This window comes from Hevea brasiliensis, chromosome 15 (assembly GCF_030052815.1).
Source record: "Hevea brasiliensis isolate MT/VB/25A 57/8 chromosome 15, ASM3005281v1, whole genome shotgun sequence".
In the NCBI taxonomy this organism is placed as follows: domain Eukaryota; kingdom Viridiplantae; phylum Streptophyta; class Magnoliopsida; order Malpighiales; family Euphorbiaceae; genus Hevea; species Hevea brasiliensis.
The window spans coordinates 53,614,083-53,641,703 of NC_079507.1; the positions used below are offsets into that span (position 1 = coordinate 53,614,083).

Here is a 27,621-nt window from a genome sequence, read left to right on the forward strand (position 1 = left end):
TTTTGATATAAATAAAAAAATCAAGAAATTTATCCATAAATTTTAAGTTTTGGATTAAATTAAGTTTAAATTAAAATTTTGGGGTTAAATTCGCCAAAAAGTAAAAAATGTGCTAAATTGAACTTTTCCAATAAGTATAGGGACTAAATTAAACATTTTACCAAAAAAAAACTAATGGTTGGGCTCCACTAGAACTGGGTTGGGCCTTCATATCCTGATCCAACCAAAGGAATCAAACCAAACCCAACCCAAAACGTTGATGCCAGCCACACCAGACCAGTGAAAACGAAACACAAAACTCGCATCCATCGCGTAGCCAGGATTCGATCTATCCGTCAGTCCATGGCTACCTTCCTTTCTGTCTCCAACTTCCTCTCCTTCCTCTCGCCCTCAAACCCACCTCCTAAAACCTCACCTCAACTCTCATTCTCTTCTCCACCAACTCAATTTTTATCTCAAAAGTCGAAGGATAAGTTTATTCCACTGGTGGCCCAAGAGGGTCACTCCGGTTCTTTATCCGCTGAATTGTCCTCGGTTATCTGCCCATCTCTTGCATATGCGAATATCCTTTTCTTCAAATCGGCTTACAATGTGCAGGTTATTGTGGATGATAATGAGCCTGAAGAGAGGCTGTTAAATAGGTTCAGAAGAGAGGTCATGAGGGCTGGTGTCATTCAAGAATGTAGGAGGAGGAGATTCTTTGAGAACAAACAAGACGAGAAGAAACGCAAGTCCCGTGAAGCCGCTAAGCGTAACAAGAAAAGGTATGTCTTGTTCTCCTGTTCTTTTGATTTTCTTCTTATTGTTTGTTTGGCTGCTGAGTGAATGTGAAGGAAAGTAAAGAATTATAAGATTCAACATATTACTTATGCATTGAGCTGAGTGTAATGTGAAATTGCCTGTTAGATATTGTCTGGTTGTTGAGGACTTTGACAAAGAAATTGTTTTCAGGAATATAATTAAATGTATCTCAGGCTTAGTGATTTGTAGAATTGCGCTTTTATTATTATTATTTTTATTTTTGGCGTTTGGATGCTGAGAAAATGAGGAGCTAGAAAGACATTAAAAGAAGAGGAGACTGTTTTAAGTGATATGATCTGTTGGTATCTATGAGATGAGAAATTTGTAGAATTCTAGCTTAGATTAGATAATGGCAGAGATCATTTGCGTGCTGGTAAGATTAAGGAAATGAAAAGCAAATGCTTTTGTTGGTTAGACAAAATATGGCCAAAAACTTGTTTTCTTTGGTTGTAGAGTGGGAAAATCTGAGTGAAAAGCAATATAACTTCTCTCTTGTTTTAGCACCCATAGCTTTGGATTTAATGTGGTTTCTCATTTCTATTGTTCTACCTGTGATGGATTTGTTTTATTTTCTATCTGCTAGAAATAGAGGGCGTTGGTATGTAATTAAGCTCCTTTTTCATCATTTAAATTCAATAGCAATTTCGATTTTCACAATGATTTGTGTTTGAATTGAGGTTTGCTGACTTAACCTCATTAACAATATTGTATGCTTGTACACATTGCACTCTCAATTGGGCAAATAATCAGTCATCTACCAAGTTCGTTAATCACGATTTAAAAAAAAATCTTGCGAGCATTTTGCAAGAGTATTGTTCAATTCTTTGATTATTATAGTTATGTTACAAATCTTTTGTATGGGATGAACTAGAGATGCATTTGCAGTTTGCTCTCAAGATATTGATATCTGCATTTTGTAAGTTTTCCTGCTTCGAAATATGTATTATGTTAGCTGTTATATTGCAACTTGTTATGGCTTTTCTAATGTCTTTTGCCAGGAAATTTAGTAATGCTGATACGACCATTGGCCGAGCAACAACTGAGAAGCAATTTTTTATTAGGCTTTTGTTTTTCTGAGTGGGAAACATTTGCTTCTTTATTGTGCTCTATTCCCTTCATTCTTTCTATACAACCTTTTTTTTTTCTATCAAGAAAATATTATTGTTAGGTCAGTCATGAAAGTGGATATTTGTTGCTGATTATTCTTGCTGACAGGCGCCTCCAATCAAGACCTACAATGCAAAACAAGCAGGAAATATCCGCAAGCAAGAAGGATAAAGATGACGAAGATAATTGGGAGATGCCTGTAGGAGACCTTTCTTATTAAACATTTCACCTTGTTTATGTTAATAGAATGCCCTAGAGTATATTTTGAAAGTTGTATCTTGTAAACATTTATTCCCTTTCAATGACATGTATATTTTCTTTTAATATAAATTATTTACATTTAATTAAAAATGTCCTTAAACAACTTGTTAGATGTTCAATTCTTAAGGTGTTAAGAATATGAGTGACAGAAAATTCTAATACAAGTATTATAAATTCTGGTTTACAATTTAGGATACCTCATTGGGCATGATTTATCTGGATAGATTGTCACCCTTATTTGTTCCAATGGATTAGTATGAGATACTAATGAGATGTAATTGTGAGTCTCATGTCATATGACAAATGTGGTGGACACTTGTGAGATAGGCTAAACCAATGACACAAATATGACATATACATGAAGTTTACTCTTGTCAATACATTGTCATATAGATAATAATAGTGCATATAATCCCTTAACAGGATATAACACGGTTATCTTGTATATAGGTGGTTTGAGTTTGATACTGCTCTCATGCTTATACTAGGTATAAGTCTATGGGCATGTGTTGGCTTCGACTATGAGTCTATGGGCATGTGTTGGCTTCGACTAGTTATATAGGAAGATAGACATTTAGTCAAGATGGGATCCGTTACTCTAAGTAAATAAGGATAAAATACTATATTCATTTAAATTGTTCTTCATAAGTCAAATTCCTAATAAGGATAGATAAACTTAGTCAGAAAAGAGTTTCTCATTAGAAATTCTTATTAATTAAGAATTAGAATTAAAATGAAGATATATGATTCTAAGCAATAAGAGTTTGACATAAACCATGACTCTAACTAGAATCGGAATTTTGTAACGGAGAGATTTTAGTGTATAATATGTATGATCAAAGTTCGTGAGTTAGGAATTAATTCATAAATAATTGGGTAGTTATGGTACATTATGCTAGATGTCAACCATGATTTATGAGAATTAAAAATGAAAAGGAAATTTCATTTCAAGTATGGAATAGTTTCAATAATATTAAAGAGTTAATATTATTCTCATTACCAATTAGTAATGAATCCAGAAAGTCATACACATAAGAACAATATGATCAAAGCAAAATTAATTTAATTAATTGATTCAATGGTTTAGTTAATTAATCAAAATTAATATTTTAATTTGCAATTAGATTGCAAAGTCTCTAGTATAACTTGAAACTAAATTTATTTATAGAAGTAATCAAGCTAATATTTAAAATATTTAAATATAAACTTGATTAATTTTCATAAGGTAAAAAATTAAATTTGATTAATTTGATTTAATTTGATTTTAGTCAAAGGAGAAAGAAAGTGGTAGATTAATTAGTATTTTTCCATATACTAATTAATTTAAAATTTTAATTTTCTGATTATCTTAACTCGACGAGTGTACTCATAAGAATTAGAAAACACATTTGATTATGGAATTAAATATGGATTCTTGTCAAATTAATTATAATTAGGGAAATTAAAATATTTAAAAGTAAGAGAAAAAAATTGAATTAATCTTCTTCTTCTTCCTTTGGTTGCCGTCCACTCTCTCTCTCCACAATCAAATTTTCTTCTTCCTTTATGCTTAATTTAAGAGAAATTAGAAGTTTTAACTCTTGAATTAAAGGTTAAAAAAGTGTTTCTCTTTACTTTCATAAAGATAAAACCTAGAAAAACTTAAACTTCTTGCTTGTGCAATTTGGCCGAATCAAAGGGGAAGCACAAAAGGATTTTTGGTTCATTCAATGAAACATTGATCACCTTGTTTGTGTGGACAAGTTAAAGGATCAATACTTTATTGTCTTCTCTACCCGGATTAGGTGTTGAAATTTGATTCTGCGCCTTAGGGGTAAAGTCTTAAACTTTAACTTTTTAATTTTTTAGTGTTTTTGTTTCTTAATGACAATTAGGTATGTTAGCAATTGATATATATGTTCTTATGACCAAAATATCTGTTTTTGCAATAGAATAAATAGTTTATGTATTGCATGAAATCCTACGTATGAGAAATTTTAAAATTGCTAATTTTACACCCTTTGGTGCATTTTTCTTTCAGCTTATTGACTGTAGAATTTTTCACATTTGATTGTGAGAGAATTGTTTTTTCCATCGAAGTTGCTCTACTACATCATGTCCTTTGACCGACTCTTTGCATTTTCATTTTGTTACCTTCGTAATTATATCTCATTCTTGAATCAATTTGAGGGCACTTAATGTAATTGTGTTACACGTTCTGAATCAGTTCTTGGATAGCAATCCACTTCAGAAACAGATAAACACAACTAGTGTTTTTTACCCATGAATTTCATTCACTGAAAAGCATAAGCGTTTTGGTGTATTTGGGTGATTTGCAGAGAGAGGAGCAATAACTTGAAAATGCAGGAGGCAAAAGAACCAGAAAAGAGTGTTGAAGAGGCATTTGAACCCATCATTCATGGTTAAGAGAAGGTTAGACCATTAGAGGGGCTAGCAATTTTTATGTTTCATAGAGTCTGGCAGACGGAGACTGTCATCTCCAACATATATTATCTAATGTTGATGGGTTTTCCAATATAGAATGAAACAATCAGGAGGGTCAAGGGTTCAAGCCTTCAAGGCAAGGCATGGACTGTAAGAGTAGCTTTAATTTAGATTGGAAGGCAGAGATTGGGCCTTAAACACATGAATTGCATTTATAATATCTCCACATTTCTGTATTTTATTTTAATAAAATAATTATTTTATAATATATATAGTCAACCAACATTACCTAAATCCAAAGGCTCAGGAGTCAGATCATCCACATTCCACAGGATCTGGTAACATGGACACATTCCACAGATAGGCTTAATAGGCTTAGTTGTCCGTTAGATGTCTGCCACGTGACTCTTTGAATCTGCACATGTCACGCCCTGTTAGTTCTGTTCTTTTTCGTAAGTGGGACCTTAACTGCCACGATTGATCTTCGTTAGGTTCCCTTTTCTGTCAGCCTCATCTTGTTTTTTTTTTTTTTTTAACTAATTATTCTCTCCAAATTTAGTATTAATTAATAAATAAATGGATAAGAGTAGCCTTTCGATCACCTGAAGGGTTGCTTAATTTCGCACCGTAGATTCTTCTCTTCTAGCCATTAAGATGTTTACACGTGTCACCAGTTGGATATGAGCAGGTTTATGCTTATCTGTCGATAGAGAACTATGAAAGAGAGAAGAGAAGGCCTGAGAGCAGAAACCTTTTTCCATACTCTTATATATCATATTTATTATTGATAATTAAGTTTACTCTTTATTTTAATTATTGATTATGATTTAATTAAAATTAACATTTAAAAGCTCATAATTTTAATATAAAAATAAAAAATTTATTAATATTATTATAATTTTAATAGCGATCACTAATTTATATGTATATGTTTCAGTATCTTTCACTAGATAAATTACACATTGACAAAATGAATGAATAACCTTTTATTTTATGGTTTAGTTGGCCCTATTTTTCTCAATCAACAACAATATTTTGAAGATAATTGAAGATTTAGGGTGGCTGCGTATGTGTAACCTGCCTTGACTCATATATTATATTTCACTATGAAAGATAATAAATAAATAAAAAAAAAGCACTAGCAGTTTCAAAAATGCATCCAAAGAAAAAGATAAAAGAAAGTGTTTGGCTGAAGGGAACAATTTAATGATGAATCATATGCTTATCATGGCTATTATTTATGTTCTAATTAAAATTAAAATTAGTTTTAATTTCTTTTAAGAAAAATTTTGTTGATTATTTACGAATTTAATGAAAAAGCAACTTCCAAGGATACAGGAAAATTTCGTGAAAAGTACTAACAACAAAATTTTATGAAGTTATCTATTTTTTTTTTATTCAATATCGGAGAAGATTCGAATTTGAGATTTTCTTTCTCTATCCCTTTAGGGCACAAAAAGACTAATCATCCTACTAACTAATTAGTAAAAGCTATTTATTTTGCTTAAAATGATATATAATCAAGATTACTGTTATTATTATTATTATATCTTCAAGATTTCTTGGTGTCAATGTATATTTTTTAATTTTATTGTTCAATATTTTTTCAGTTTGGATATAATAATAATAGTAATAGTAAGAGAGATTGTTTCTTTTTATTGCAGAGGGGATTGAATTTTTCAAGTTGAACCCCATTTGCTAGAATGAAATTTGTCTAGAAAACCAACTTAAATTCAGTGGCCTGCCTCTGTGTTGTCATCATGTTCACTTCTAAACAGGATTTTATGAATAATTTTAAGTACAGAATAAGACAGAAAATGAAAAAGGATACAAGGGTGTAATATAAAAGCCTCTCCATTTCTTAAATTCCAACATTACGAAAGCCTGCTTAGAAATTTTAAGCTTCTGCAACTTTTTTGCAGTTTCAAAAATGGAGGAAAATTCAAGCCAATTGGCAGAAGCAATAGCATCACCCCAAACCATGGAAGCTGGTGAAGAAGAAAGAGACCCAGAAACCACTTCTCTCCAACAGCCACTCCTCAAGAGAAATAGAACTCTATCTTCCAATCCATTAGCCTTGGTTGGAGCTAAAGTCTCTCACATAGAGAGCTTGGATTATGAGTAATTAACTTAATTGAGTACCCTTCTTCTTCTTCTTCTTCTTCTTCTTCTTCTTCTTCTTCTTCTCTCTTTGCATTTCTTGTTCTTTCCTTCAAGAATGTTATGATGTGGGCTTCATCTATGCAGGATCAATGAGAATGATCTTTTCAAGCATGATTGGAGAAGCAGATCCAAAGTTCAAGTTCTGCAATATATTTTCCTGAAATGGACCCTCGCCTTTCTTGTTGGACTTCTCACTGGCTTAATTGCCACCTTAATCAATCTTGCAGTTGAGAACATCGCTGGCTACAAGCTTCTTGCTGTCGTTCAATTCATAGAGAATGAAAGGTTCTGTAACATCCATGAGTTTCTGGATATCAGTTCTTTCAATCTTGATAATGGCTGGTGATGGTCCTGATGGATTGGTTTTTGTCGTCATCTCTATGTGGTGCAGGTATTTAACAGGGTTGGCCTATTTCACTGGGGCTAATCTTATTTTAACAGCGTTTGCTGCTGTTTTGTGTGTGTGTTTTGCACCCACAGCTGCAGGGCCAGGCATACCTGAAATTAAAGCTTATCTCAATGGAATAGATACTCCCAACATGTTTGGAGCCACAACATTGATTGTTAAGGTGGGTTAGATTTTGAATTCAATCTTCAATACTGGTTTATAGTCAGACTTGGAGGAACACTCCAAGAAGCAAGTTTCTTTCATCCCAAGGGAACATGTTTTTTGGGAAGGAATAGATTCTGAAGGCTATTTGATGGCTCCCTGGAAGTGAAACCTTAATAACAGAGCAACTGGTTTTATGAGCTAAGATCAGATCTGGAAATAGGCCAGTAATGCCTTTGCAGATCACAGATCAGCATAGATCACACTTTATTTTCTTCTTTTTGGGCTTTTTTTAAAAAAAAAAAAAAAAAATCCAAATAGCATTTACTGTCTTTAAAACTAGAAGTTGAAAAATCCAAAGGACTTGGAAGTGGCAGAGTGCACAAGTCCAAATTCTAATCAGAGACAAATGTTTGAATCGATTGCCGGTTCATCTAAACAGCTTGAAATCTTTTTAATATTGTAGATATTTGGAAGCATTGGAGCCGTCGCTGCTGGCCTAGATTTAGGAAAAGAAGGACCTTTGGTACATATCGGCAGCTGTATTGCTTCCTTGCTAGGCCAAGGGGGACCAGATAATTACCGTCTCAAGTGGCGCTGGCTTCGCTACTTCAACAATGACAGAGATCGCCGAGACATCATCACCTGCGGTGCTTCTTCAGGTGTTTGTGCAGCCTTCCGAGCTCCAGTGGGCGGTGTCCTGTTTGCTCTTGAAGAGGTAGCAACATGGTGGAGGAGTGCACTTCTCTGGAGAACATTCTTCAGCACAGCTGTAGTGGTGGTGGTGCTCAGGGCATTTATAGAAATCTGCAATTCAGGGAAGTGTGGGCTATTTGGAAGAGGAGGGTTGATCATGTTTGATGTGAGTGATGTTACTGTGAGTTACCATGCTATCGATATTATCCCAGTAATCATAATTGGCATACTTGGAGGTGTTTTGGGAAGCCTTTACAACTACCTTCTTCACAAGGTCCTCAGACTCTATAATCTCATCAACCAGTAAGCAATCTGATCTGACTTTTACCTTACAATGCATTGCATGCTATAAATAACATTCATGAACTGATAAAATAAGGATACAAGTGAGTGGGTGCCTGCCATTAGTATAAAACTATAAATGGCTTGACGTTCAAACTTTAGTTCAATTTTGTGTTTTGAATATGCTGATGATAATAGCTCACGTTTCATTACAGGAAAGGAAGAATGCACAAGCTACTACTCAGTCTAACACTTTCACTCTTTACCTCGGTTTGCCTATTTTGTCTCCCATTTCTTGCCAAATGCCAACCTTGTGATCTCTCCACAACAGAGGCATGCCCTACCAATGGGCGATCAGGCAACTTCAAACAATTCAATTGTCCAAAGGGCTACTATAATGACCTTGCTACACTCCTCCTTACCACAAATGATGATGCTGTCCGAAACATCTTCTCCTCCAACACTCCCAAAGAACTTCAGCCTGCATCCCTGCTCATTTTCTTTGCACTCTATTGTGTTTTAGGACTATTTACTTTTGGCATTGCTGTGCCCTCAGGTCTCTTCCTCCCTATAATACTTATGGGGTCAGCTTATGGCCGTCTGCTCGGTGTCGTCATGGGATCCTATACCAATATCGACCAGGGGCTTTATGCAGTTCTTGGTGCAGCCTCACTAATGGCTGGCTCGATGAGGATGACAGTTTCACTGTGTGTAATTTTCCTTGAACTCACCAACAACCTCTTATTACTTCCCATAACAATGATAGTCCTCCTAATAGCCAAAACAGTGGGAGATAGCTTCAATCCAAGTATCTATGAAATTATACTGCACTTAAAAGGCCTACCTTTCTTGGATGCAAATCCTGAGCCATGGATGAGAAATCTCACTGTCGGTGAGCTTGCTGATGCCAAATCACCAGTGGTTACTCTTTGTGGAGTGGAAAAGGTTTCCCGGATTGTAGATGTCCTCAAAAATACCACATACAATGGGTTCCCTGTTGTAGATGAGGACGTGGTATCACCTGTGGGACAGGCCACAGTGGCAACTGAACTTCACGGATTGATACTGAGAGCTCACCTTGTTCAGGTGCTCAAGAAGAAGTGGTTCCTGCAAGAGAGAAGAAGAACAGAAGAGTGGGAAGTAAGAGAGAAGTTTACGTGGGTTGAGCTGGCTGAGAGGGAAGGGAAGATTGAAGAGGTGGCAGTAACAAGGGATGAAATGGAAATGTATGTTGATCTGCATCCTCTCACCAATACAACCCCTTACACGGTCGTAGAGAGCATGTCAGTGGCAAAAGCCATGGTGCTCTTCAGGCAAGTAGGGCTTCGCCACTTGCTCATTGTTCCCAAGTATCAGGCAGCAGGGGTAAGTTTATTACAAATTTCATACTGACTTCAAATAGATGCACACACGAGAGCTTACGAGATACCTGAGATGGTTAATAATCTGAGAACCTAGGAATTTAGAGGCAAAAATATCACTAATCCGATTGCCTGCTTCATTTTGTAGGTATCTCCGGTGGTTGGAATCTTGACTAGGCAAAATTTAAGGGCATACAACATCTTGACTGCCTTCCCTCATTTGGCCGGATCCAATTGCAGAGAAAAGAGGAACTAAATTTATCAGTCAAATAAATGATAATACAAGCTTTGCTTGAAGCAACAAATTTCGGTGTTCCTTTCGTTTTTGCCATGAATTTTCCATTCTTTCATCACACTCCACATGAGATTGGTGAGATACAAAATTGACATAAAATGCTATTCATTTGTAAGCCTTTTTGCCCCCATGTGAATCCCATTTGCCTTGCACTATAACAGAGAATACAACAGACTTGTCTGATAATTAATAAATTTTCCATTATAGCCATTCTTGGGGCGTTCCTCGTCACATGTCATTTGCTTTTTCCGGTTTTTCTTCTTCATCTTCATCTTCTATGTGCAATTTATAATCCTTCTGGGGATCACAGAAACTCCATGCTGATCCTCATGATCGTTTTTTCTTCTTTCCTGATTTCTTCTTTTCGAGGCCTGCCCCTTGGCCCCTCTTGAATACAGCCAGAATCTCAATGCTGCAACCATAACCCAAAATCATTTCTAATCAAGAATCACCAAATAGATAAATAAAGAAATGTCCAATCTGTACAAATATATGACATTAGCTTTGTTACGGTATATGATGAAGTTCTTTAATGATAGTGACATTTTGTGCCTTTATTAGAACTAACCAGCTCCAAAATTATGGTTTGGTATCAAAGGACATTCCACCATGTCGCAAGGGTATTGCAGTTGCCACACGATTCTCACCGAAGCGGGAAAGTGAGGAGTCGCCACTTTAATTTTAAGGGAAATTAAAGGAAACCATTTATAAAAATTCATAAAACCACTTTTAAAATAGAGATTCTAGGTTCGGGGTCTATATACGTGTGGAAAAAGTGTTAAGCACCCCACATCGTCCCTCAATGAGGGCAAGTAGATTTAACGATGTGCTCTTTATAATTTAAGACTGATAATTTTGATGTTAAAATTACGATGTTGATTCCCGTTATTTATTAAAGGAACATTTGATATTTTACCATTCCGGGCTTCCCAAGAACGCGAGTATTTGGGATGACCTTAAAGTGAGTTGATATTGTGTTTGTTTAATTGGTTATATATTTATTAAATTCCTCCCTCCCCAAATTAGACTCTAATTCCTAAGAGGTATTATTTGGTTCTTAGAGATTCATGATGAGTGATGAGGAATCTCGGCTCACACATCATGCACCTAATCATTGGCATTCAAATATTTGAGGGTGCGATGTGCGTTGTGAATATACATGAACCAATATGGGTATAAATTTTCATTCATTTTAATTAGAATTCTAATTCAAAAGGGATGTGTTAATTAAAACATAGAGAGTTCCCTTCATTAATGAGGACTCTCAGTTAATGAAGGAAGGTCTCATTATCGTCATAATTATCCATAAAACCTTTACCCATATCGCTTCATATTATGTTTTACAACGATGGTATTTTATTTAACTAAGTCGAACTGAAGGGAGAACTTCCTTAACAATGTAAGCATGTGGACTCCAAGAACTCTCTATTGGGTCCAAATATAAAGTTCGGAGTTCTTAGAAGGACTCTCCCGCGAACCGAACATTGAAATGTGTTCGATAAATTTGTTAAAGAGTGAAGAATTCCGTAAAAATAAGCGTCGAGGTTATTAAGGAAAAGACTCTCTCTCGATCTCCCCTATTTTGTATCGAATAATTTTATAAAACGTAAAATTAACGGAATTTAAGGAAATGACTCTCTCCCGAACTCCCATACCTATAAAAGCGAGTCTCATAAAGGCGTAAAACTTCGAAGGTTCATGGAAAAGGCTTTCTCCCGAACTCCCATATTTGTAAAGGATGAGTTTTATAATATAAACATAGAACTACAGGGATTTGAGGACTCTCTCGAACTCCTGCTAAAGGACAAGAATATTCGAAAAAGAACGTAAAGACATAAACGATTTTATATGCATATACAAAGCGTCTAATTTGCGTGTTATTTTCTGATCTCTATTACTATCCGGCTCTTTTCACTCTCTTTATTTCTGATCTCTTATTGGTTACCCGAACTCTCCATTTTACCCGAAATTATATCTTTCTCGACCTTATTATTCCCGACCTCTTTAATTGGATCCGAACTCTCTGAGCCGAACTCATTGTATTGAACTACCTCACTTCCATTATTTCCGGTCTCCCTAATCAAATTTGGACTCTCTGTCAACATCCGCGTATTTACTCTTCCTATGCGAATTCTTTACTACTCTTCCGAACCTCGAGCAAACTTTTATTCGTACTCCTAAAAGTAAAGAGAAACGCACTTTTGGAATGACGTATGTGTTGCTATAACTAGTTAAAAGTGATATTTGTAAAATACGTCAATCTGACTCCAATATACTCTAGAAGTTCGGCATAATTATTCTAATAGTTCAGACTCTAGCTTATGTAGCAAATATAATCCTAAAGTACCCAATCAGAGGAAAGACTGTCAAGGCATTACCTGTAAAGAAATGTGAAGGTGACGGGAGAACTAAGGCTGATGTCCCACGTCCAGATAAGGTTGCTAAGGAGGGGCCAACCAAGAGCGCTTCTTATGATGGCGAAAGTGAATGAGGCAGGATCCCACTGATGAATCAAGACTGGACCACCGAGGTATCAGGCGAATCTACTGAAGATTTGGGCCGGAGTATTGTGACTTTGGTGAAGATTCTTTAGAAAACAAGTTCCTAAAGCCTCTTTTGCACCAATAATTCTATATTTCAAAGATTGAAAATGTGAAAATAGATAATTGAAATATGAGGGAAAGCCTAAAGATCGAGAACTCTCGTTCAAAAGCCCGAGGTTCTTAAACCAAAAGACCAAGATTTTAAGCCAAGACCCCGATTCCTCCAAAATCAACAACCAAGACCAGGACCTTTTCTACAATGAAACATTCAAGTATTTATAGGAAGCGGAGGTCTTCCAATGAACGACCATGATTTTGGATAGCAAGATCGAAGGGTGTGGATTTAAAAGGACTGAATCCGGAGATCAGAAATTAAAGAGACCAAAAATTAAAGGTTGAGATTTAGCTCGAGATTCTCTTGTCCTTCTCTATCTAATCCAACGGCTAGGGGCTTTGCCTTACAAAATAGATCCAAAGACTGAGAACAAAAGGTGCTAAATTTGTTATTTACTTTAATCCAACGGCCCAAAATCTGTCCTTACAAGTGAGATCAATGGTGTAGATTAAGGCGTACTAGAATGCTTTAACCGCCTTAGATCTAATGGTTCGAGTTTGTCCTTCCAGATGGGGTAGATGGTGAAGATTGAATCGTACCCCAAATGCTTTAACTTACTTTGATCTGACGGTGGGGGAATTGATCTTACAAATCAAGGGTCGTGACTGAAAGTAGCTCCTGCACTCCTGATTTTCAGACCTTCCGGTCTTTATTGGCTATCTCTCGACCTACCCGATCTCTATATCTTATTTCCTTTCCAATCTCATTATGGTTGGCAACTTTGAAAACTTCTCATTCGACCTCTTATACCAACCTTTTCCATGTCCGATCTCTTTTCTATCCGTCTCTTGTATCTAGTCCATGTCGGTGATCATCGAATAACGTGGAAGCATTAAATTATCCATTTACCGATGTGCCGCTACGAGTTCTACAAGTATTAAATGCCTAGGCCTATATATACTAGAGGGTAGCGGGCTGCCATTCTCACATTTCCACCTTTCCTTCTCTAATCAATTTCCGACGTGTTCTTCTCTATGCTTTAAATTTTCGGCGCCGATTTTTATCATGATAACCGTCTTAATCTTTTTCCAATAACTTCCTTTGCTTATCACTTGAAAATGGACGACACTAACGGTCAGAGAATTATGAGAACATCATTTGATGATGGCGAGAAAACCGGACTAAACGGCTAACTAGGGTCCAAAATGACTATCGGTCTGGCCTTTGATAAGCCTATCGGTCCAAGCCAAAGGTCGATCTCGAGCAAGGGGATTGCTGATTTCAATTTTAATATCGGTGATCGCATCTTGAAGTTCATTTGGCTCCTAACCATCTCAAGGGTCCTGGTTGAAGTTCGGTTCTGGTCGATGACATCGACGATGACAACAAACTTTTCGTAGTCTTTACCATAGTTGACAAGAGCTACCTTCCCGATCTCCACGTATCTCTTAAATGGCATCTTAAGATTGAGAGGTGTCCGAACTGTGGAGGCAAGATGGGTAGAATGTAGGGTAGAGTGTAGGTTCATCTGTAATTAATGATCGGGTTGAAGAAGACAGCCCAATGATATAATCTGATCTTTTAGAAATAAAAGGGACTTTTATCTAAAATTGACTCTATTTCATTTTATTTATTTATTTTGTTTTTATTTTATTGATTATGTTCATAATTTGCATTGCACTGATCGTCCTCCCGATCTCTCTCTTGTCTAGTACCCCCTTCAACCAATCCAATCTCTAGTCACGATCTTATTAAAATTATTTGATCTTTAGTCATACCCTTGTCCAATCGATCTCTTAATAAAACCATTCCAACCGTCCTCACATATCCGATGTCCTTCTTCTGGAAGCTTCTCCTAGTGTGCATCGAGAATCAAGAGACAATTAAACTTTGCACTGACCGATGCGCCGCCTAGGGTCTTGCGAGCATTTATAGCTCAAACGAGTATAAATAGTAGGCGAGTTCAGTCATTCTCACACTTTTCTTTCTCCGTTTATCTCAAACCTCTCAAAGACTTCTCTCAAGTTCTCAACTTTTTCGGTGCCGATTTGCAATCAGGTAATAGCTTTGATCTTTTTCTGGTTATTTTCACCTCCGTTTCCTGAAAAATGAGTAGTACCGACGATCAGAGAGTTGCGAGCCCACCTTCTGTTCATGTTTCTTGGTCTTCCGATGAAGGTGATGAGGCCAGACCAAGTAGGCGACCCGAAACTATTGGGGCTATCGTTTCAGCCACTGATTAGCCTACAGGGCCAAGCCAACAACAGGCTCCGATCATAAGGAGAGAGCCTCTAATGGTAGATGAACTCGCCTCAATCTTGGGGATGCTCGATTTCGAGCTGATAAGTCAGGAGTTTAACCTTCCACTTGACTCCTTCGAACTCATTCAGTGTCATGGGGATTTTCGAGCCAATCACTACTTTGATGAGGTCGATCTGATTATAGTATATAAAGAACAGTTGAAAGCTAGGTAACGATTCCCTCTGTAGCCATTTTAGAAAGACGTCCTGAAATACAACCTGGTTAGTGTCGCCTAAGTGCATCTAAACTCCTGGCGAACTTCGGTGGCTTTCAAAGGATTATGTCGAGCCAAAGAACTCGAGCCTATAGTAAAGGTCTTTGCCAAATTGCACAGACTTGCTCTACGAAAAGACGACGAATTTTGGTTCTTTCAGGAAAAACCGCGCTATGTGCTGCTCACCGATCTCCCGTCTTCATTCAAAAATTGGAAAGATCAATTCTTCATCCTTCGAAGCAAAGATCCCTGTGGCTTTGAGGGGATCCCACAAAGTTTTAATTACTTGGCTGAGAGGCCGAAGAGAAGGATTGCACTAACTGATGTTGAAAGCGCTATGGTGAAGGAGCTTAAGAGCCAAGCGAACTCTTGCAAATATTCATGCTTGGATGTAATCATGGCCGAACTCAAGTAGTGGTTGATGAGGGTGATCGCCTGGGAGAACATCCAGCTGCAACTCTCTAATCTGGGTCCGGGGACGGGTAAAACCTGAACCTTTAATCTCTTAGTCCTTGGTGATCTCACTAATCTTGTTTTTCTGTGCAGATATGGTTGGAGGTGAGACAGCGAAAGAAGCTCGGAGGCTGAATAGGGAGATCAGCAGGAAGGTACTTGAAATTAAACGTGCTAAGGCCTGGAAGAGAGCCCGAATTGAAGAGACAAACCCTGAGGCTCAAATCCAAAGAGAAATGATCCCAGAAGTGCAGATCCTCAGTACAAAACCTCCCCGATCAGAACCTCCTCAACCCCCAATTTCTTCGGCTACAGAGGGCGAATCCTCAGGGCAAGGAGCCTCATCTGGGTGACCTCTCTCGCAAGATGCTAAAATACTACTCCAATCACTGGAGAAAAACAATTCAGTACAGGGCAATCTCAACTTAGCGAAAGTATTGAGCGCTACGATCTGCTTTCCTGAGGACCGGATCGGAATGGGCCTTGAGAGAGTTTATCTTATGAAGAGGGAGATGTCGAAGATGGCCCAAAATGCGGCAGTAGCGCAGAACCAACTCTCTGTTGCAAATGCTCGGATCGTCGAACTGGAACAGCAAGCAAAGTCCCATGAAGAGAGGGCAGCTCAGCTAGAGAAGAAACTCAACGATGTTCCGGTTAAGTTCTTCGAGGAGATCCAAGCGAAGGAGGAGGAGGCTCTGATGAAGGAAGTAGGGGCTTATGTGAAAGCCCACAGTGATCTCCTTGCCGAGCTCATCAAACGCTATCCCAACGAGGACTTCACCTGGCTCGAGGAACTTGCCCCAGGTGTCGAGGCAAAGAGTGAAGGCGAACAAGAAAGAGAGGGAGTGAATGTTGAAAATGTACTTGAAGAGTGGACCCTCCTACTGAATGACTTTGTACTATCTTTTGAAATGAATAAATTCCTTTATGATCAATTCTTGATGAGATCGGAAAAAGGGCAAACCAAATTGCATGCGTGAGTAGTGAATAAAATTAACTCTTAATCAATTGAATAGAGTTGAACATAGAACTAGATGATCCTAAAATCGGTTATCAATTTAAAAAGATTGTGAAATGAATATTTTCTGTGTATTTTGTTGAATGAGATACAAGGTATTTATATACAAAGGATCCTATAATTAAGTATTCTGAATCCTATAATTAAGTATTCTAATTGGGGTGATATCCCACTAATTATGCTAACTAATTAAGAAAGAATATTATTCACACAATTATAGGATTGACTTCCTATAACACTCCCCCTCAAGTTGGAGCATAAATATTAATTATGCCCAACTTGTTACAAATGTAGTCAACCCGAGCCCTATTCAAAGCCTTTATGAAGATATCTCCTAACTGCTCCCCGGTTTTGACATGCCCTGTTAAGATGAACTTCTGTTAAATCTTTTCTTGAAGGAAGTGACAATCAATTTCAATATGCTTAGTACGCTCATGAAACACTAGATTTGAGGCGATATGGAGAGCAGCTTGATTGTCACACCATAGTTTGGCAGGAGATGAGGTCTCAAAACAAACTTCTTCCAATAACTGACGTGTCCACATTACTTCACACACAGCTTGGGTCATAGCTTGATATTCTGATTGAGAACTCGAACGAGAAACTACAATCTGTTTCTTACTTCTCCAAGATACTAAGTTTCCTCCAACAAAGACACAATATCCTGTAATGGATCTCCTATCAATCTTTGAACCAGCCCAATCTGCATCTGAAAAACACTCAATATTGAAATGTCCATGATTGCTATATAAGAGACCACGACCTGGAGCACCCTTCAAGCAACATAAAATTGCCCCAAAGCTTCCAAATGGTTAATAGTAGGAGAGGACATAAATTGACTTACAACACTAACTGAATATGCAATATCCGGACGAGTCACTGTAAGATAATTAAGCTTGCCAACCAATCTCCTATACATCTCAGGGTCCTCAAATAGTTCACCATCTCCTGCTGTGAGTTGAGGATTTGGAGTCATTGGTACACTGCATGGTTTGGCACATATTTTTCTTGTTTTCGCCAATAAATCAAGGACATACTTCCTCTGAGATAAGAATATGCCTTTCTTACACATTGAAACTTCAATGCCTAAGAAATATTTCAACAAACCCAAATCTTTCGTTTGAAACTGAGTCTGAAGGAATGATTTAAGTAATGAAATGCCTGCAGAGTCATTTCCAGTAATAGTAATATCATCAACATATACTATAAGTAACATTAGTCCAGCTTTAGAGTGTCTATAAAACACCGAATGATCGGACTTGCTCTTCTTCACACGAAACTGCTGAACTACCTCACTGAATTTGCCAAACCAAGCTCGAGGACTCTATTTCAAGCCATAAAGGGATTTTCGGAGCCTGCAAACTTTGCCTAACTCCTCCTGAGCAACAAAACTAGGTGGTTGCTCCATATAAACTTCTCCTGGAGATCACCATGAAGGAAATCATTTATGATAACTAACTGATGTAAAGGCCAATCATATCTAGTTGCCAAAGAAACAAATAAGCGAACAGAAGCTATTTTAGCAACAGGAGAGAAAGTGTTAGAGTAATCAGTGCCATAAGTCTAAGCATATCATTTAGCAACAAGGCGAGCCTTAAGACAAGCCACAGTACCATCGGGATTCACTTTGACTGTAAAAACCCATTTACATCCAATAACTTTCTTATCCAGGGGCAGATGTACCAATTTCCAAGTACCATTAGTATCTAAAGCCATCATTTTCTCTTCCGTTGCAACACGCCAACCAGGATGGGACAATGCCTCAGCAACAGTTTTAGGAATAGAAATAGTATCTAGAGAACTGATATAACAACGAGATGATGGAGACAAGTGATCATAACATACAAAGGAAGAGATAGGATAAGTACATTGACATTTACCTTTGCGAAGAGCAATGGGAAGATCTAAGTCAGATTGAGGAGCAATGGATAGAACTAAATATTCTGACAAAGAAGCTGGTGGAGGATCTGAGTCAAAAGTCTCCAATCTCCTAGAATAAACATGAACAACAGGCGGGCGAGGGGGTTGAGCCGGTGTTGATGCAGGAGAATTCTGAGGAACTGGGTGAGGACTTGACACTGGACGGACAGAATAGACTAAGAGATCATCTTCCTCCCTTGGACTCTCATAAATAGGTGAGAGAGGAAAGAATGGAGCAAATTCAAAAAAGGTAACATCAACAGACACAATATAACGATTAAGGGTTGGAAAAAAACATCTGTACCCTTTTTTAAGTCGAGAATATCCAAGGAAGAGGCACCTAAGAGACTTGGGATCCAGTTTAGTAACCTGTAGACGAACATCTCGCACAAAACAAGTACTACCAAAGATACGAGGTTCAATAGGAAACGAAGATTTAGAAGAAAACAAAATGGTATAAGGAATGTCACCGTTAAGGACAGATGATGGCATACGATTAATCAGGAAACAAGCTGTAGAAACTGCATCAGCCCAAAACTGTTTAGGAACCTTCATTTTAAAAAGAAGTACCCGTGCTACCTCAAGGAGATGTCTATTTTTCCTTTCAGCAACCCCATTCTGGGATGAAGTATCAACACAAGATGTCTGATGAAAAATGCCTTTTTGTGACATATAGGTTTGAAATTTGCCAGAAAGATATTCCTTAGCATTATCGCTTCTCAATATATGCACAGAAGTATTAAATTGATTTTGAATCTCAGCACAAAAGGCACAAAAAATAGAAAACAATTCTGAATGATTCTTCATTAAAAATAACTAAGTAACACGGGAATAATCATCAATAAATATAACAAAATACTTGAATCCAGAGTTTAAAATAACAGGACATGGACCCCATACATCAGAATGAACTAACTCAAAAGGGGAAGAAGCCCGTTTATTGACTCGAGATACTTTAGGCAAACAATGATGTTTAGTAAACTGACAGGACTCACAATCTAAAACCGACAAAGACTGAAACTGTTGACATAACTTCTTCAAAACAGATAAAGAGGGATGTCCCAACCGACAATGGACTTTAATAGGAGTTAAAATACTGGAACACACAAGGGATCTTGGCACCTGTTTGTCAAGGACGTAGAGGCCTCCAAACTCATATCCTTTACCAATAATCTACTTCGTCGTAAGATCCTGGAATAAACAATGATTAGGAAAAAATGAGACACTACAATTTAAGACTCGAGTAAGTTTACTGACAGAGAGTAAATTAAAAGCGAATTTGGGTAGACACAAAACAGATGATACAGAAATGGATGGTGTGAGATTTGCAATGCCAAAACCAATGACACAAGATTGGACCCATCGGCCAAAACAACAGAGGATGAAGGATGATGAGATTGAAATATAGACAAAAGGTTAGAATTACCTGTCATGTGGTCTATAGCACCAGAATCAATGACCCATTTGGAGTAGACAACGCATGTAGTAGATTTACCTGACTCAACTATTACAGTGACTGGGAAACTAGAGGACTTTAGAGAGGCCTGATACTGTGAGAACTGTACATATTCTTCAGCGGATACTAAAATTGCTTTCTCTAAAGGAGCTACTGAAGAGTCATCAACTACCATATTGGCCATCCGAGATCGTGGGTTCTTATTCTGAAGTTTCGGACAATACCTTTTTGTATGACCTGGCTCATAGTAATAGTAACATTCAATTCCTCCTAAGTCAGGAGTAGGGGCAACCTCCCCACTACACTGGTTACCCCTATTGCCGCTACACCCTCCTTACTGCCTCCTTTATGACTTTGCCTGCCACTGTCAGTGCGACTAACAAGAGCACTATTAATAGATTAGGAGAATTGGGGAGCTTCAGTACGAAGTACTCTTGAGAAAGTATCATGCAGAGATGAAATTTCAGAATCAGAAAGAATTTGAGATTTAGTAGTCTCAAACTCAGGGGGAAGACCTGCCAAAAAACTCATGACAGCCATTTGTTCTCGTTGGGTTTGTTGAACTTTCGCATTAAGATTAAACAGCATTAAAACATTAAGTTCTTCATAGATCCTTTTAAAATCCATAAAATATTCTGTGAGGGACCTATCTTGTTTCTCTGCACGATAAAATGCCTTACATATCTCATAAGTACGATAGATATTTTCTTTACCCAAATATAAGAATTCTAAAAAATCCATCAATTCTTTAACAAACTCACAGTGATTAATTAAGCTAATTACCTCACTGTTAATGGAATTGCGAATTTTCAAGAACAAACAAGCATCCTCCCTCATCCAAGTTTGTTTTGCATCATCAGTAGGTGGATCTTAGGTGAGATGATCATCCTTGTCGATACTCCGCAAATAAACCCGAACCATCTTACTCCAATCTAGATAATTAGAACCATTTAGTTTGTATTCCGTAATTTTAGTTATCACAGGAATCACATCAGCTATTACACTTTTACTTTCTGCCATTAAAAAATTTCACAACAGCAAATCACAGAAATCTCCTTTCCCAAACCAATAAACACAGAGCAAACACACCTCAAGACACAATTTTAAAGCAGTTCAGTGTAACAAAAGCCAGAAACATACCCAACAATAGGTGAACCAAGACAAATCACCTCCACAAAGACACCCTATGGCAAAACAACTAACAGGGATGCAATATACACCCAAGGCGACGCCGGCGAGAGCAATCGGAGCGGCAGAGGACGTTAGACACGCCTCCACTCGTGGGCGAGTGGGACGGGAACAAGAGCTTGTATCGGCGCGTAAGCCTCACTCGCCGGTCTTCTGGTGACCGAATTTTCTGGGTGAGGTCGCCGGCAAGGGACCTTCCTTCTTGGGTGGGCGGTGAGACTTAAATGTCACCTTGAGATGGTGACCTAACTCCACAATGACGCTTCTGATGGGAAAAAAAAAAATTCTTATCTAACAAAGCTCTAATATCCTGAAATGAATATCTTCTGTGTATTTTGTTGAATGAGATACAATGTATTTATATACAAAGGATCCTATAATTAAGTATTATGAATCCTATAATTAAGTATTCTAATAGTGATGATATCCCACTAATTATGCTAACTAATTAAGAAAGAATATTATTTACACAATTATAGGATTGACTTCCTATAACAAATCGGAAAACCATTGCACCCGAATATGAGAACTGGTAACCCTAAGATCAAATATCGAAGCTTTGGAAAGATGGCTTGAGATCGGATCATAATTGAGATAACTTATTAGGATCGGAACAATTATTTAGAGATCAGATAAAACATTAACTTTGTTAAGAAGTGTTTGAACAATTCAAGCAAGATACATGATCGTAAAACTAACCGCAATTTGGAATTTTGACGTATTTGAACACAGTGAGATCAAAAAACAACAGAATGTAAGATCGGATGATCCGAAGATCGGATATCGATCAAAACAAATCGAATAAAGACGAAGAGATCGGAAAACAACCTAACTTGAACATGCATGAGGTCGAATAATCTTGAAATTTGTTATTTATTTGGAAAATAACTTAGACTATTACCAGTTCAGAGAAATGACCTATGGTCAGGTAATTAGTTGAGATCGGATAACATTAAGATAGAAAATCCATTCAAGAAAATAATATTTGAAATTAAAACTACATTACAACTTTAAAAGAAAATTGTATATTAATTACACAAGTTATGCATTTGATGGTCGACCAAAATATGGTGTCTACACACCAATATAATAACTTCTACTTTCCAAACAGTTAATGCATATCCCACAGCTAGTAATTTAATTCAAAGCTTCCCTGGTTCCTAATTGCTACTCGGTCAAGGGACCTGGAATTCTCCGGATTTTAAAGAGATTGCAGACAATTTAAAGCTAGTTCTCAAAACAGATGCAGGTAAAGTACTGATAACAATTATTTTGGAAGTCAACTGGCAATTGAATTAAATACAGAAAAGTAAATAAAAAATAAATTTAAAATAAGTTATCAAGAAAGTAAAAGAAACTGTTACCTTTGGGTACCAGGAAAGAAATTGAAACCATGAGCCTTTTCCAAACGCCATTCTTTGCTAGACAACAATAATGTGCAATCCTGTTAGATAATAGCTGCATAATTAGCTTGAGAAGATAGCTTCTAACCAGAGCAGAAAGTTATCAATTCCATGGCATTTTATAGCAGGCACTCCATTGCAGTACCTCTTTGAAGCTTTCCCATCCACAGCTTATATAAATAAGAGTTCGAGGTAGTGATTGAGGGTCCTTCAAAGTAGCTTTCCCTCTGATTTCCACCAAGGCTTCCCTTGCACGTAAAATCCATGGTCTTTTTTCATCCTTGATATTTGAGTTACTGCTGAAATTGACAATATAATAAATCAAAACCAGCAAGCATAAAAAGCTGCACTGGTGAGGAGGGAAATAGAAAGCTTTTATGTAGATTGTAGACCATCACTGAGTTTTTGGACATCAACGACCAGAATGTTAGACAGTCTCACCATTCAGATGATGACTTGGCTTTATGTTCTAACGATGAAATAGTCCGTAACACATCAACAAGAGACGAGTCCAGTCCCTTTCTAGGAGGATCCACAACAACTACTTCAGAGCCCATGATCCAAGAAAGAGGTTCCTATTCAACAGGAGAACAAAATCATATAATTAATTTTAAATTACTTGACCGCAATATCAGAGGCTCTCTCCTCATCTTTTAAAGCAAAACTGCAAACAAACAGTTGCTAGAGTACATAATATATGAAATTCTGAAATAAAGTTTATCACAAATGATATGATAGATTTAAAATTGAGAAGCTAGACACTAACAACTGACGCGTCTGCATGATGCCAACTGATGCTGGTATCTATGGACTTTGGGAGGCGTTCAACTGTCCTCTCAAAAGATAGTTTTGACTCTTTGTTAACCTCAATGCATTTAACAGATCTGAAAAGCAATAAATCCAAACACTGAAATTAACTTTGTATTACTTCAACATTGAAATTGAGACAACAGGACATTTAGAATAAACATAAATCTTGCCTGCATTTCCTAGTGGCAGCCAATGATAACCCAATCACACCAGCCCCTGCATATAAATCAGCAACAGATGCTCCAAGAGATACATATTTTTGTAATTTTCGCAGCAAAGCATCAAAAGCCTGAAATGGAGTATTGGTTAAGGACTAAATAAAGTCTGACATGTGAAGCAATATCACAAAATGGACAACAGTTATTACAAATGAAAGAAAAGAACTCAACTCAACTAAGTCTTTATCCCAAAAATTTGTGGTCGGCTATATAGATTCTTTTTCTCCACTCTAAACGATTTTTGATTAAATCCTCGGAAATATGTAATGCTTCTAGGTCATGTTATACTACTCTCGTCCAAGTCAATTTAGGTCTAAACCTTCTTTTCTTTCTATCCTCTGATCTAATGTGTTCTACTTGTCTAACTGAAGCCTCCGTATGTCTACGCTTCACATGACAAAAAAACCTCAATCTCCCTTCTCTCAACCTATTCTCAATTGGCACCACTCCTACCTTTTCTCTAATACTCTCATTATGGATTTTATCTAATCTAGTATGGCCACTCATCCACCAAATGAAAGAAAGGAACAAAAAAAAAAAAAAAAAAAGACACAATGCTTCATTTATATTTCTATTACTTTTGAGGGGCAATTTTATACGTAGGACATTTCAATCCCAAATTAAAAGAAAAAGAAACATTTATTTCACCCGTGTATTTGCTTGTCCAAAACTGGATGGGGCCAAGGATATATCAATTCCTCCGAGATGTTCCCAGAAGTCTCTGTCTCCAAAAAGGTGCCTCCACCTATTCCCAAAAATAATCTGGATCATCATAGCAAATTCTAAGTTTCACATAAAGAAAGCTTTAATATGAGAGAACAACTTCACTCTTTCTCAATAAAAAAAAAAAAAAAAGTGAGAGAGTGAGAGAGAGAGAGAGAGAGAGAGAGCTTGTTATATGTTCACTGCTGTATATAGTTGATAACCCTAGAATTGATACTCATTTCCATTTCCACACTTATTCCTGTCCAAAACAACACAACAGAGTATCTTCTTTTTTTTTTCTTAATTTTTTAATTAGAAACATTTTTCATGAATAATATGGTTGTTTTAACTGTGAAGCCATAACCTTCTATAAGTGGCTTCGTACAATCAGAAAATAGAGAAATAGATACTATGCTTCTATCATTTATTTTAAATTAATAACCACTTCCCATTCAAGAATGCCACTGCTGATGTTGTTACATGTTCGATTTAGCCACAAAAAAATTCATAACTCACGTTGTTAGTAGATGTCTGAAAGTTTGCCCATACAGAGTGAATGAAATATACATCACTCCTTCGTCCGCCATTTCTCCACAAGTACTGCAAAACAAAATATGCAATCAATATGTTACATAAGTAGAACAAAAGTGACAAGATAATAACACAGAGAATGTGAGCTCACATTAGCCAAGGCATTTAATTTGTCAAAATTAGGAGAGTTCTCATTTCTTGAATTCCAAACTAAAGCAACTTGTACCTTACCTGGAATAGAATTTTAAGAAAGTTGAGAATTTAATAATGACAATTTCGACAGTTCAAAACCAAAAATTCTTTAAAACAACTCAGAAATAATATCACAAGCTAAGAAAGTAACCATTTTTGTATCTTTCTGAGGCAGGAAGAGAAGTGTTGTAAGTTGTGACAGCCATCTGCAAGACAAATCATTCCAGAAATCAACAACAATAAAAAAATTACACAGAATTTTGAATCAACGATATTATCATGATATTTGCATTAATCACCTGGACATATCGTAAATCACCTGTCCCCTGATCTTCATCATATGGCTCAACATTCAATTCAGTAAGACCTGAAAAACAACCAAAGAAGAACACTAAAAATTCAATAATTCAAGATCCACTTCCAATCAAATAAGCAATTTTATACATATATACAAAAATAAATACTAAAATGAGAAACAGACCTTGTCTCAGTAATTGAACAGCAAGATTAATACTTGGGTGGTGAGCTGAAAAAACAATGCATCAGAAAAAAAAAAAAAGCCCCTTAAACACAGAAATTTAAACAAATCAAGAATTAACACTAATTTAGTTGCAATTTAAGAAGCGTAAAACTGCAGTATCGACCTTTGCAATGGGGAATGTCTACTACATTATGAGTGCCCTCCTCATAGAGTCCAATCAGAGGGTTCTTTGAGGAACCGCGAACAGCCAGTTTTGCGCGACACCTCCATCCCCACTAGCATAGAATTAAAATCTTTAACAAAACCAGGAGAAAAAAAAAACAATTGGAACAAATTAAAGGAGAAAATTGATCAAGGAATGATTCGAGAGCAGATACCAATCTAGAGCTATCAAAAGTGAAGTCCGAAATACCAAGGCTCTTAAAAAACTCAGCAGCCTCGTCAACGATGACTGGACGGTGGAGATTGAACTCTTGCGTGCACCCAGAGCACCTGAAAAATGCAAAAAAAAAAAAATTAAATAAAAAAAAGGGTAAATAACTTTATAGTATGTGTAAACGCGCGACAAAAGAGTATTAGTGGATGGGCTACGCACGATTGGAAGTGAACGCACTGGAGGGCGCACGTTAGCGCGGGAACGGTGGTTGTGTTGAGGCTCGCTAGCGGAGCGGGTGGTGGAAGAACAGGAGGAGGAGGAGGAGGAGGAGGAGGAGAGGCGCGCGGTACGCCTGGAGATACGCGGCAGGTAATGAGCGAAACCGGCGGTACCGGCCGGTAGAAGGGGCTGCACGGGCTCGGAAGCATTACTGGAGGTCTGGAACCGCCGATGAATGAATGGGCGCTGCTATCCTTGGCGCGAAATGGATAATATCCGCCAAAAAAAAGAATCTCAACCATATGACGTCGAACCAAACCCGTTTGATACTGAATACTGACCCGAACCCGGCTACTGCAAAGTTCAATTCCCCAGGAATAATATTTAAAATAATAATAAATTTCTTATAATTAAAAAAAATTATATTTATAGTTATTAAATAATATTTACTATATCTTTTTAATTTACATAACTAAATAAAAATGAAAATTAAAAAATATAATATACTCTATTTAAAATTAAATTATATCTTAATGAAAATTAAGATAATTAAAAATATAAATACTAATAGTTATGGTAAGCATTCAGTGCAAGAGTTTGAACTTAATTAAGATAATTCTGAACTAAAGATTTATAATGCATTAAAAAAAAAAAGGGAAAAGGAGACTAAAAATGACAGGATTGAAGAGTTTGCAATTGTACATTCACGTTTGCAGTTCTCAGTCTTCACATTGGGTCCTTGTGACTGCCAAGAATTTTTCTAGCAGACGAGCCACAATCACCGAGGAGATTGCAAGAATTGCGTCCTTCTTTTCATCAATGAAGCATATATTTATGTCAATTCTTTTGTCGAGTCCTTAAGTCAGTTTGCATAGTTATGGACTTTACCTGGACCTTGTCAAATATTGAGTTCGAAGTTTTTCACTCGATTTGCATATTTTATGGACCTCATCTTGACCCTGTTGAATATTGAGTTTCGAGTTTTTCACTTAGTTATTGTCAAATATCAAGTGTGGAATCTTTCACTGCTCTAGTCATTCATTCAGTTTGTATATTTATAGTATAGACCTCACCCAAGTCCTATCAAACAGAGTCTTTCACTGCTCGAGTCATCACTTTTGCTACAATCCGGAGCCGTTCCTCGTGTCTATCTGTATTATTTCTTTGAGCCCAATTTTCACGCCGCTCAAGTTCCCTCTACATGGAGGAATTGCTGACAATTTATCATGTGAAAGGTCTAATATGTGTGAAGGTTAGAAAGGCTACATGAAATTGCGGCTAAAGAAGTTGGAACTTAGGCTTAAAATCAACAATGATTTCATGCTTTCTCCTATCCAAGCTGGAAGTTTTCCAGAGAATTTGTTGTCACCCAAATCAAGACTGTCTAGGAAAGAGCAGTTTTTCATGGAAGAAGGGAGTTGGCTTGAAAGATTATTGTTCCATAGGATCAAGAATCTAAGGTTACTAAGAGAACCTATTGACTGGGCCATTATTCAAGGAAGACTATTGTTGGACACATCTAGGATGTAAAAGAGAGGCCTGAGAGATTTCACCAGACAAGTTACTTTTTAAGATAACCAAGGTTGTCAGAATCTTAA

At 37.0% G+C, this 27,621-nt stretch overlaps 3 protein-coding genes across 8 annotated transcripts; 2 read left to right on the forward strand and 1 right to left on the reverse strand.

Annotated features, from left to right (window-relative positions):
- Nucleotides 1-294: 294 nt before the first annotated feature.
- On the forward strand, nucleotides 295-2,238 carry LOC110646913 (30S ribosomal protein S21, chloroplastic). Its single transcript, XM_021800531.2, has 2 exons — nucleotides 295-764; nucleotides 2,017-2,238. Exons 1-2 carry the CDS (start codon nucleotides 343-345, stop codon nucleotides 2,126-2,128), a joined length of 534 nt encoding a protein of 177 aa, XP_021656223.2. The 5' UTR covers nucleotides 295-342; the 3' UTR covers nucleotides 2,129-2,238.
- A 3,930-nt stretch (nucleotides 2,239-6,168) lies between these two features.
- On the forward strand, nucleotides 6,169-9,933 carry LOC110646917 (chloride channel protein CLC-b). Its single transcript, XM_058136170.1, has 7 exons — nucleotides 6,169-6,428; nucleotides 6,516-6,714; nucleotides 6,841-7,041; nucleotides 7,148-7,325; nucleotides 7,773-8,305; nucleotides 8,500-9,649; nucleotides 9,794-9,933. Exons 2-7 carry the CDS (start codon nucleotides 6,524-6,526, stop codon nucleotides 9,899-9,901), a joined length of 2,361 nt encoding a protein of 786 aa, XP_057992153.1. The 5' UTR covers nucleotides 6,169-6,428; nucleotides 6,516-6,523; the 3' UTR covers nucleotides 9,902-9,933.
- On the reverse strand, nucleotides 9,933-26,342 carry LOC110646919 (uncharacterized). 6 transcript variants are annotated; one of them, XR_009144133.1, is made up of 17 exons: nucleotides 26,024-26,342; nucleotides 25,806-25,920; nucleotides 25,592-25,703; nucleotides 25,429-25,473; nucleotides 25,247-25,314; nucleotides 25,099-25,153; nucleotides 24,907-24,986; nucleotides 24,741-24,824; nucleotides 24,168-24,281; nucleotides 23,472-23,590; nucleotides 23,258-23,375; nucleotides 22,933-23,066; nucleotides 22,637-22,790; nucleotides 22,453-22,532; nucleotides 21,041-21,353; nucleotides 20,684-20,913; nucleotides 9,933-10,352 (listed from the first exon to the last, which is right to left on the reverse strand). XR_009144133.1 is itself a non-coding variant. In XM_058136172.1 (15 exons), exons 1-15 carry the CDS (start codon nucleotides 26,323-26,325, stop codon nucleotides 10,268-10,270), a joined length of 1,662 nt encoding a protein of 553 aa, XP_057992155.1. In that variant the 5' UTR covers nucleotides 26,326-26,340; the 3' UTR covers nucleotides 9,933-10,267. The 6 variants fall into 6 exon arrangements, 4 of the variants coding, with proteins under 4 accessions (XP_057992155.1, XP_057992154.1, XP_057992156.1 ...); XR_009144132.1 differs by having other exon boundaries at nucleotides 20,684-21,353; XM_058136172.1 differs by lacking the exons at nucleotides 20,684-20,913; nucleotides 21,041-21,353 and having other exon boundaries at nucleotides 22,637-22,787; nucleotides 26,024-26,340.
- Nucleotides 26,343-27,621: the final 1,279 nt, after the last annotated feature.